Here is a 12,276-nt window from a genome sequence, read left to right as displayed (position 1 = left end):
GGTAACAGTATCGATCGTGGGAGGACCAACGCGAGTGGCAGGTGACGAGGGTTGTAACAGCCTTGTTGGACTGAGAGCCTGAGAGCCTGAGAGCCCTATCACATTCACTTCACTACCAAGTCAGAGAAGATCACAAGCGTCGCGTCGGAAGTGAATTGACAGGTTAGACACACCATGGGGATAAGGCACCTTTTGCTGCTCCTCATATACCTGGATCCCCTGAGCGTTCTCTGCGCCGGGACAGGAGGCAAGAAGATGAAACCCGTGACCAAGCGGACTCCCAAGGCGAAAGACACCAACATCACCGCGGTGATCCCCACCGCTGCGTCGCAGAAGAATACGACCAAGGACTACGATACGTGCACGGGTTACTACGATGTGAGCGGACAATTTGACAGAGAGTTTGCGTGTAACAACACGGTTCACCGCTACTGCTGCGGGTCCTGCTTCCTGCGGTTCTGCTGCCAGGAAAAAGAAAAACGAGTGGATCAGTCAAGCTGTAAAAACTACAACAAGCCGGACTGGGTGAAAACGCCCCCCCCGTCGCCAGCCTCGACGGGACAGCCTTTTGACCCGAGTATGGACCAGACGAACACTGCGGTGTACATCACCTGTGGGATCATAGCTTTTATTTTAGTGGTGGGAGTTTCCGCTAAAGTTGCCTATGACAAAGCCACAGAGCCTCCTCAGGAAATGAATATCCATAGGTAAGTCAGAATGAATGACTTAATAAATGAATGAATGAACGAACGAACGAATGAATATACATGTATGCTTGGGTGCAAAGCCCCGTTTTATATGAAACATGATGAAACATGATCTTTTATGTCTTGAGAGAAAAATGTCAATGTGGTTGACCATATCATTCTGTATTGAAGTCATGTTCGCATGCAGTATACAATATTTTATGGATAATCTGAGTGTGATAATTAACCTGACATGTAATATAGTTCATATGGGTCTTATCCACAAGCCCCAGCAGTCTAAACCCTTATACGAAAAGGTCTGACCCTTGAATTAAGAAGACTAGTCGCACCTTGAAAATAATTGTGATGACAATTATGGGTCAGAGGTCAGAGTTCATTGGAACATGGTCACGTGAGATTGAATACATATTTGACCTCCATTTGACATAATGTACTGTGAGGTGGTCACCTGTGTCTTCCTGGTACAGTAGGCTACAGATAAAGATGTTTCTATATGAAAAAACACTTGACTTTTAACCAGGTTGAGCTATGTCCTGCTTTATACAAATCATTTTATCACCCACTACCAGAATGCTATTAAATTTGGTACACTAGGCTAGTTTACACACACAATAAATGATGTATATCGTTACAAACCAAATAACCCCTATCTGTACTATTTAGAACCAGCATGTGTGTGTGCAAACTAGCCTAGTGTACCAGATGGCATTCTGGCATTTACTCTCAATTCCTTATATACAATTAAACATAATAAAAACAAATGCATATGCCATTTGGTGCTATAAAGAACCCTGCTCCAAGGTTCTAAATGGAACTTGTATGGTGCTATAAAGAACCCTGCTCCAAGGTTCTAAATGGAACTTGTATGGTGCTATAAAGAACCCTGCTCCAAGGTTCTAAATGGAACTTGTATGGTGCTATAAAGAACCCTGCTCATAAGGTTCTAAATGGAACTTGTATGGTGCTATAAAGAACCCTGCTCATAAGGTTCTAAATGGAACTTGTATGGTGCTATAAAGAACCCTGCTCATAAGGTTCTAAATGGAACTTGTATGGTGCTATAAAGAACCCTGCTCATAAGGTTCTAAATGGAACTTGTATGGTGCTATAAAGAACCTTGCTCATAAGGTTCTAAATGGAACTTGTATGGTGCTATAAAGAACCTTGCTCATGAGGTTCTAAATGGAACTTGTATGGTGCTATAAAGAACCCTGCTCATAAGGTTCTAAATGGAACTTGTATGGTGCTATAAAGAACCTTGCTCATAAGGTTCTAAATGGAACTTGTATGGTGCTATAAATAACCCTGCTCATAAGGTTCTAAATGGAACTTGTATGGTGCTATAAAGAACACTTTCCTATGGTTTTATGAAGAACCATTAGTTCTATATAGCACCAAAAAATGGTTCCGCTATGGTTACATATAGAATGCTTTTTTATGGTTCTTTATAGAACCATCATGGAAGATTGGTTCTCAATCTGAAATGTTCTTTGTAGATCATTTCGTGGAAACATACATGGTTATTTGTTTTGTTCAGCCATATTATACTGTTAGACTTCCATAGGTGTTACTGTGTTAATTAGCAACTTAAGTGAGCAACCTCTTGAACAGCTTGGGGTCCCTGAGAAAATAATTACAGAGTGATTTAATCAACCATTCTCAATTGATGCAAAATATTGTGGCTATACAAAGTCATAAATAACACAACTCATTAGATAAACTGGAATGAGACTCTCACTCACGGTTGCACAAAAAAAAGCTATGCCTAAACCACACCCCAAAATATTATAATGAGCCTCCTCCCTTACATTTTAATTATCACTAAAAGAGCAAAGAATAATTTTGTGAACTGTAAGGAACCATTGAAGGACTCAAATGGTTCTTTGAGTCATTATGGTTCCACATAGAACCATTCGCCTTCTCAAAGAACCCTTGAGGAACCTTTTTTTTGTACACATGAAAGACCAAAGTAATTGCAGAGGTGTTCAAAGGGAAATATTTACATGATTTGGGAAAGCTTGCATGTCAGTTGTGTGGTGAAGGACTGATCCTATTGATGTATATTTGATCTATTTTTGTTGTTGTTGTTGGTTGTTTCACTGCAGGTGTTGAGACAAATCTAGTTTCTGCATCATAACATCAAGCCGTGTGTAATACTATGGAGAGCATTGACAGTGCATCATCCCTGCAAATGCAAAACAGATAAATCCAGACGCACAACAACGTCTGTACACACTCCCCTCGTAAAATGACAAGGCCTTTGCTAAGTCAAAACAAACCCTATTGCCATAGACCATAAATGAGAAAATAAAACCTCTGATCCAACCCCTCTCACCCTGAGCTAACTCGAGTCCCATAGCAGCTATCACACCAACACGTTCTCTGTGGCGGCGGTGGTGGCGGTGGTGGTGGTGGTGTGCATTCTCAGACTGCAGTGGTGAACTGACATGGGTTAAACAAGGCTACGTTGGAGTGGCGGTCTGCAGTTATGTGTTTTCTCAGCTGCTTCCCGGCTCCCTCCTGGGGCTTTGCAACCTTCCGTTTAACCACAGACTAGTGGACAACACACGATGCTGGAGAGCACACATCAATGAGTAACCACTGATACACATTGTAGTCTCCCGCTATGAAGCATGGTCTTTTTACACATGCGCGGCGCAACACTGGAGTAATCTAGAGACGTGTCAAAAATGTGTCACGCACAGGCGTCCGGTGGAACGACATCAACGGAATGGTAACAAACACACCAAACACATGGTTTCCATGGTTTCCATGGTTTCCATGGTTTCCATGGTTTCCATGTGTTTGATACCATTCCATTCACTCCACTGTCATGAGCCGTTCTCCCCTCAGCAGCCTCCTGTTGTATAACATTAAGGTTAAAGTGTCATTGGAGTTGCCTGACACGTCTGCGCCACAGCAAATCCAATGATAAATACATAACTGCAAAACTCAGATGTGAAATAAATGAAAACAGGGACAGTATTTATAGAACAGGAAAGGTTACGCTGTACATATATTTGTCACGCACAAGGCTTTGAGCAATCGCAGCAATGCAAACATAATTTGATTTCCTCCTCTTCAAAAAGCTCAGCCAGAAAAACAACAACTATTTGTGTTATTTTCTGTCATGATGCTGTTGAGTTTTTCCGTTCCCTCTCTCCCCTCTCCTTCTCACCCTCGAGGGGTGCCATACCTCCGTATGCACCTGGTGTCGGCCTGAAAAACACTCCAATTCAACCCAATTATAACGGCTTCTCATAAACACAACTATGCTTCTCTTTCTGTTGTTAGTATATTTGTTACCTTCACTGTTTTGTTAGTAGAGTGGATGTCCACACCCCCTCGGACATCTAATTAGCATAATACAAAACCCCATAGAATCTGTCTGTTTAAGTGAGACATATCTATCTTGGGCTTGGGTCCTCAATCCACAGCATCTGACAATGCCGGTCTTCTGCATCTGCGGTGAAAGTTGGCAGAGCTACAGTGGGATTTCTCAGACCAGGAGACATGCCGAAAATGTAGTGCCAAAAAAGGGGTTAAATATGGGTAAAATAAATATAAAATAATTAGCTTATCTATCTTATATCTCTCAGATATAAGACAGACACTTCAAAACGTACCTCCTTTTGATTTATTTTTTGGATGGTCTGTTTTGCCATACAGTGGAGCAAAAAAGTATTTAGTCAGCCACCAATTGTGCAGGTTCTCCCACTTAAAAAGATGAGAGAGACCTGTCATTTTCATCATAGGTACACTTCAACTATGACAGACAAAATGAGAAAAAAAATCCAGAAAATCACATTGTAGGATTTTAATGAATTTATTTGCAAATTATGGTGGAAAATAAGTATTTGGTCACCTAGAAACAAGCAAGATTTCTGGCTCTCACAGACCTCTTTAAGAGGCTCCTCTGTCCTCCACTCGTTACCTGTATTAATGGCACCTGTTTGAACTTGTTATCAGTATAAAAGACACCTGTTTACAACCTCAAACAGTCACACTCCAAACTTCACTATGGCCAAGACCAAAGAGCTGTCAAAGGACACCAGAAACAAAATTGTAGACCTGCACCAGGCTGGGAAGACTGAATCTGCAATAGGTAAGCAGCTTGGTTTGAAGAAATCAACTGTGGAAGCAATTTTTAGGAAATGGAAGACATACAAGACCACTGATAATCTCCCTCAATCTGGGGCTCCACGCAAGATCTCACCCCGTGGGGTCAAAATGATCACAAGAATGGTGAGCAAAAATCCCAGAACCACACGGGGGGACCTAGTGAATGACCTGCAGAGAGCTGGGACCAAAGTAACAAAGCCTACCATCAGTGACACACTACGCCGCCAAGGACTCAAATCCTGCAGTGCCAGACGTGTCCCCCTGCTTAATCCAGTACATGTCCAGGCCCGTCTGACGTTTGCTAGAGAGCATTTGGATGATCCAGAAGAAGATTGGGAGAATGTCATATGGTCAGATGAAACCAAAATAGAACGTTTTGGTAAAAACTCAACTCGTTGTTTTTGGAGGACAAAGAATGCTGAGTTGCATCCAAAGAACACCATACCTACTGTGAAGCATGGGGTTGAAAACATCATGCTTTGGGGCTGTTTTTCTGCTAAGGGACCAGGACCACTGATCCGTGTAAAGGAAAGAATGAATGGTGCCATGTATCGTGAGATTTTGAGTGAAAACCTCCTTCCATCAGCAAGGGCATTGAAGATGGAACGTGGCTGGGTCTTTCAGCATGTCAATGATCCCAAACACATCGCCCGGGCATCGAAGGAGTGGCTCCGTATGAAGCATTTCAAGGTCCTGGAGTGTTCTAGCCAGTCTCCAGATCTCAACCCCATAGAAAATCTTTGGAGGGAGTTGAAAGTCTGTGTTGCCCAGCAACAGCCCCAAAACATCACTGCTCTAGAGGAGATCTGCATGGAGGAATGGGCCAAAAGACTTACAGAAAACGTTTGACCTCTGTCATTGCCAACAAAGGGTATATAACAAAGTATTGAGATAAACTTTTGTTATTGACCAAATACTTATTTTCCACCATAATTTGCAAATAAATAAATTAAAAATCCTACAATGTGATTTTCTGGATTTCTTTTTCTAATTTTGTTTGTCATAGTTGAAGTGTACCTATGATGAAAATTACAGGCCTCTCATCTTTTTAAGTGGGAGAACTTGCACAATTGGTGGTTGACTAAATACTGTTTTTGCACCACTGTATGTTATTCAATGTGTTTCTATGGGGTAATAGCAGTAACACCAAATTCAATATTTCATCAAATATTTTTTTTTCCAAAAACTAATTATACTATACAGGGTTCCTAAAATTCCAAATCAAATATCTAAATGATCCTTATTATGACCTACTTATATGTTAGCACAGTAGAAACCCATATCCGGGCTCTTATACCTCAGGGGGGTTTATAATGGTTCTCTATAACCATTCAGTGCCAAGAAAAAAATGAACTCTCACTCACCTTGGAAACGTAAATGCTTGGAGAAGTGAGCTAAATAGACGTATCAGTGACTTTTGGTGCACAAACTTTTTTTTGTTGATCAGAACCTGCCATTTTCTTCTCTGTGTCCACAGGGCCCTTGCAGACATCCTGAGGCAACAGGGGCCCATTCCCATATCGCAATATGACTGTGAGAACTTTTCAGCCATGAACGGCTCTCCCAAAGACAACACTCCTCAACAAACCTCCTCCAAGAACCACTACACCCCTGTCCACCAGTCCAAGTCCAACCACGGTACGTCACCTTTATAGGTACATATATTCCACTGTTTTCGGTAAATATCTTCAAAGACACATTGGTGAAGTGTTATATTGGGTGAAGTGTGCGAATGTGTTGGTGCATAATCACTATGTTTCCAGTAGCGCTGCATGGGTACAATCACTGGGAAAACCAAACCACGATTGTTTTTCTCTCCATATTGCAACCTATGCATTGTGATAATTGCATTGTTTGCTCTGTAACCTGTTAGTTCATGTGCCTTGACATCGTGATATATAGACCTAATGCAGAAACAATAAGAAGACAATGTGGCAGAATAAATCAACCACACCTTTGTTTCATCACAAAACCATAGAGCAACCAACCTCTGTCTGGTGGAGTCCACAAAGCATACTGCACGTTACAGTTACATGACCTACAGCAACCTCTGTCTGGTGGAGTCCACAAAGCATACTGCATGTTACAGTTACATGACCTACAGCAACCTCTGTCTGGTGGATTCCACAAAGCATACTGCACGTTACAGTTACATGACCTACAGCAACCTCTGTCTGGTGGAGTCCACAAAGCATACTGCACGTTACAGTTACATGACCTACAGCAACCTCTGTCTGGTGGAGTCCACAAAGCATACTGCACATTACAGTTACATGACCTACAGCAACCTCTGTGTGGTGGAGTCCACAAAGCATACTGCACGTTACAGTTACATGACCTACAGCAACCTCTGTGTGGTGGAGTCCACAAAGCATACTGCACGTTACAGTTACATGACCTACAGCAACCTCTGTGTGGTGGAGTCCACAAAGCATACTGCACGTTACAGTTACATGACCTACAGCAACCTCTGTCTGGTGGAGTCCACAAAGCATACTGCACGTTACAGTTACATGACCTACAGCAACCTCTGTCTGGTGGAGTCCACAAAGCATACTGCACGTTACAGTTACATGACCTACAGCAACCTCTGTCTGGTGGAGTCCACAAAGCATACTGCACGTTACAGTTACATGACCTACAGCAACCTCTGTCTGGTGGAGTCCACAAAGCATACTGCACAGTTACATTACAGTTACATGACCTACAGCAACCTCTGTCTGGTGGAGTCCATACAACAGCATACTGCACGTTACAGTTACATGACCTACAGCAACCTCTGTCTGGTGGAGTCCACAAAGCATACTGCACGTTACAGTTACATGACCTACAGCAACCTCTGTCTGGTGGAGTCCACAAAGCATACTGCACGTTACAGTTACATGACCTACAGCAACCTCTGTGTGGTGGAGTCCACAAAGCATACTGCACGTTACAGTTACATGACCTACAGCAACCTCTGTGTGGTGGAGTCCACAAAGCATACTGCACGTTACAGTTACATGACCTACAGCAACCTCTGTGTGGTGGAGTCCACAAAGCATACTGCACGTTACAGTTACATGACCTACAGCAACCTCTGTCTGGTGGAGTCCACAAAGCATACTGCACGTTACAGTTACATGACCTACAGCAACCTCTGTCTGGTGGAGTCCACAAAGCATACTGCACGTTACAGTTACATGACCTACAGCAACCTCTGTCTGGTGGAGTCCACAAAGCATACTGCACGTTACAGTTACATGACCTACAGCAACCTCTGTCTGGTGGAGTCCACAAAGCATACTGCACGTTACAGTTACATGACCTCCACAAAGCAGCAACCTCTGTCTGGTGGAGTCCACAAAGCATACTGCACGTTACAGTTACATGACCTACAGCAACCTCTGTCTGGTGGAGTCCACAAAGCATACTGCACGTTACAGTTACATGACCTACAGCAACCTCTGTCTGGTGGAGTCCACAAAGCATACTGCACGTTACAGTTACATGACCTACAGCAACCTCTGTCTGGTGGAGTCCACAAAGCATACTGCACGTTACAGTTACATGACCTACAGCAACCTCTGTCTGGTGGAGTCCACAAAGCATACTGCACGTTACAGTTACATGACCTACAGCAACCTCTGTCTGGTGGAGTCCACAAAGCATACTGCACGTTACAGTTACATGACCTACAGCAACCTCTGTCTGGTGGAGTCCACAAAGCATACTGCACGTTACAGTTACATGACCTACAGCAACCTCTGTCTGGTGGAGTCCACAAAGCATACTGCACGTTACAGTTACATGACCTACAGCAACCTCTGTCTGGTGGAGTCCACAAAGCATACTGCACGTTACAGTTACATGACCTACAGCATGGTCAAGCAAGGTAATGTTTCTGACATTTTCAGACTATTAAACAACTATTGATTTAGAACCACAGAGAGTTACCGCAAGTCCCAAAGAAAACAGGAGCTGCCTCCACTATTCCAGCATAATTTTAACTACAACATTTCAACATCATCAAATCACCTCTGCCTAGTCTAATACAGTGACAACTAAAAGATTCACAAAACAATTTAGTCCATTCAATGTACACTAAATATCATACTGTCCATGGTACTAAATTCTCTCTGTGTGTGTGTGCTTGCAAGAAGAAAAAAATATATTGACTCACCCTACATCTCTCTTGCATGTTGCCGAAATGGTCTCACTCTGTCATACAGCACACGCTTTTAGTTGTTGTTATCATAGGCTACCTGGCTAAAATGCTTGCTCACTAGACTAACTCCCTTTCATGGGCAACAATTAGCCAGATAGTTAACATTAGCCTACTTCCATCAGGCCAGGGACATAATGTATAAATTAATGATTGGATCAGATTCGCCATTATAATCATTGGCCAGTACGAAGAATTAAGTAAAACCACAAGTCCAAATCCCTATTCCTCTATGGCTAATTTAGGAAATAGATTGTTTTAGTTAGTTTGCTAGCCTTTGGAGGACAACACAACGAGATGCAACAATTACATTTATTTCTGTCAACAACGACATTTGGCTTTTGATGTGTTAGGTTGTGAAGCCAAATCCAAACTGGATTCCCTTGATACTTTCTTTTGGTGCGCCAGGATCATTCACAGTTGAGCTGAATTCTGATTGGCTATTATTTTATTATTTTTGTTCATCAATGCTATGCTGGCTTCTCTTGCATTGAATGCTACTGGCGGCAACCATGTCATACCCTTTTGGACCAGACGCATCAGATAAATGGTGTGTACACATCAAGACAGAGGGGGCGCTGTTTCGCTTGCTTGGATGCTTTCTCCGGTCAGATACATTCAGCCTCTTGCGAATTAAAGGAAAATTATAAAATACAGAGAGATGAAAGATACATATTTTTTTTTTTTTGGGGGGGGGGGGTAAGCCAGGCTTGCCACTGTGTGCTTTATTACTGTGTGTGTGTGTGTGTGTTTATATGAGCCGTTGTGTGTTTATTCAGTTTCTGTGTGTATGAGAGCACACATTGTGTGTTTATTCAGTATCTGTGTATGAGAGCACACACAGTGTTTATTCAGTTTCTGTGTATGAGAGCACACACAGTGTTTATTCAGTTTCTGTGTGTATGAGAGCACACACTGTGTGTTTATTCAGTTTCTGTGTGTATGAGAGCACACACTGTGTGTTTATTCAGTTTCTGTGTGTATGAGAGCACACACTGTGTGTTTATTCAGTTTCTGTGTGTATGAGAGCACACATTGTGTGTTTATTCAGTTTCTGTGTGTATGAGAGCACACATTGTGTGTTTATTCAGTTTCTGTGTATGAGAGCACACACAGTGTTTATTCAGTTTCTGTGTGTGAGAGCACACACTGTGTCCACAGCTGCGTTCCCTGTCAGTGGTGTAATCTCTTATGTAGACATCCCATAATCATCCAATTTGTGCAAGAGAGAGAAAGGTAGGGTTAGAGACAGTAGAGAGAGAAAGGTAGGGTTAGAGACAGTAGAGAGAAAGGTAGAGTTAGAGACAGTAGAGAGAGAAAGGTAGGGTTAGAGACAGTAGAGAGAGAAAGGTAGGGTTAGAGACAGTAGAGAGAGAAAGGTAGGGTTAGAGACAGTAGAGAGAAAGGTAGAGTTAGAGACAGTAGAGAGAAAGGTAGGGTTAGAGACAGTAGAGAGAGAAAGGTAGGGTTAGAGACAGTAGAGAGAGAAAGGTAGGGTTAGAGACAGTAGAGAGAAAGGTAGAGTTAGAGACAGTAGAGAGAAAGGTAGGGTTAGAGACAGTAGAGAGAAAGGTAGGGTTAGAGACAGTAGAGAGAGAAAGGTAGGGTTAGAGACAGTAGAGAGAGAAAGGTAGAGTTAGAGACAGTAGAGAGAAAGGTAGGGTTAGAGACAGTAGAGAGAGAAAGGTAGAGTTAGAGACAGTAGAGAGAAAGGTAGGGTTAGAGACAGTAGAGAGAGAAAGGTAGGGTTAGAGACAGTAGAGAGAAAGGTAGGGTTAGAGACAGTAGAGAGAGAAAGGTAGAGTTAGAGACAGTAGAGAGAAAGGTAGGGTTAGAGAAAGTAGAGAGAGAAAGGTAGCGTTAGAGACAGTAGAGAGAGAAAGGTAGGGTTAGAGACAGTAGAGAGAGAAAGGTAGAGTTAGAGACAGTAGAGAGAAAGGTAGGGTTAGAGACAGTAGAGAGAGAAAGGTAGGGTTAGAGACAGTAGAGAGAGAAAGGTAGGGTTAGAGACAGTAGAGAGAGAAAGGTAGAGTTAGAGACAGTAGAGAGAAAGGTAGGGTTAGAGACAGTAGAGAGAGAAAGGTAGGGTTAGAGACAGTAGAGAGAGAAAGGTAGGGTTAGAGACAGTAGAGAGCGAGAGGAATAGAGACAGAGAGAGAGACAGAAAGAGGGCCTGTCAGTGTAGATAACTGTGGCTAGCAAGGGAACAGGGCCGGGCAATCTCCGGCAGGGTGGAAACGTTAGACGCTGGCACACAGAGACCACAGCGAGACCGTGACCGCTCGGCACGCGGAGTAACATGATTCGACCACAAGGCTGGGAAGTGGGAACAGAACACCACTGACAGGGTGTACTCTGGGATATGGGCTCTCTGAAGAGATACAGTTAACGTGAGACAGCTTTGTGGTTGCAGGATTGTGAAGCAGGTCTGAGTCGAGAGAGAGGGAGAGGGAGAGGGAGAGACACAGAGAGAGAGAGATGGAGAAAGCTGTTTGAGAGATACACAGTGAGACAGAAAGACGATTGAGAGAGAAAGAGACTGAGGCCGTATCAGAATAGCCGTACTTGCAGTCTAAATGGTAGGCAGTGAGGGAAAAAAGTAGTTGATCCCCTGCTGATTTTGTACGTTTGCCCACTGACAAAGAAATTATCAGACTATAATTTTAATGGTAGGTTTATTTGAACAGTGAGAGACAGAATAACAACAAAAAAAATCCAGAAAAACGCATGTCAAAAATGGTATAAATTGATTTGCATTTGATTTGCATTTGAGGGAAATAAGTATTTGACCCCCTCTCAATCAGAAAGATTTCTGTCTCCCAGGTGTCTTTTATACAGGTAACGAGCTGAGATTAGAGCACACTCTTAAAGGGAGTGTCAATTTGTCAACTGTCTGTCAACTGTCAATCTCCCTCAGCCTGGGACTCCATGCAAGATCTCACCTCGTGGAGTGGCAATGACCATGAGAACGGTGAGAAATCATCCCAGAACGAAACGGGAGGATCTTGTCAATGATCTCAAGGCAGCTGGGACCATAGTCACCAAGAAAACAATTGGTAACACACTACGCCGTGAAGGATTGAAATCCTGCAGTGCCCGCAAGGTCCCCTTGCTCAAGAAAGCACATATACATGCCCGTCTGAAGTTTGCCAATGATCATATGATTGATTTAGAGGACAACTGGGTGAAAGTGTTGTGGTCAGATGAGACCAAAATGGAGCTCTTTGGCATCAACTCAACTCG

At 42.9% G+C, this 12,276-nt stretch overlaps 1 protein-coding gene across 1 annotated transcript in view; it reads left to right on the top strand.

The window, feature by feature from the left end:
* Nucleotides 1-12,276, top strand: part of LOC124047540 (protein shisa-6-like) — a 156,197-nt gene that overhangs the window by 827 nt on the left and 143,094 nt on the right. Inside the window, exons 2-3 of the mRNA XM_046367850.1 lie at nucleotides 1-707; nucleotides 6,307-6,467. The exon at nucleotides 1-707 is cut by the window's left edge and continues 262 nt beyond it. Of these exons, the coding sequence (XP_046223806.1) occupies nucleotides 175-707; nucleotides 6,307-6,467 (694 nt within the window). The 5' untranslated portion in view covers nucleotides 1-174. The remainder of the gene's footprint in view (nucleotides 708-6,306; nucleotides 6,468-12,276) is intronic.

The sequence above is a fragment of the Oncorhynchus gorbuscha genome, linkage group LG11, assembly GCF_021184085.1.
Source record: "Oncorhynchus gorbuscha isolate QuinsamMale2020 ecotype Even-year linkage group LG11, OgorEven_v1.0, whole genome shotgun sequence".
NCBI lineage: Eukaryota > Metazoa > Chordata > Actinopteri > Salmoniformes > Salmonidae > Oncorhynchus > Oncorhynchus gorbuscha.
Note: the sequence above shows the minus strand (reverse complement) of the source record. Positions and strands in the feature narration are given on the sequence as shown.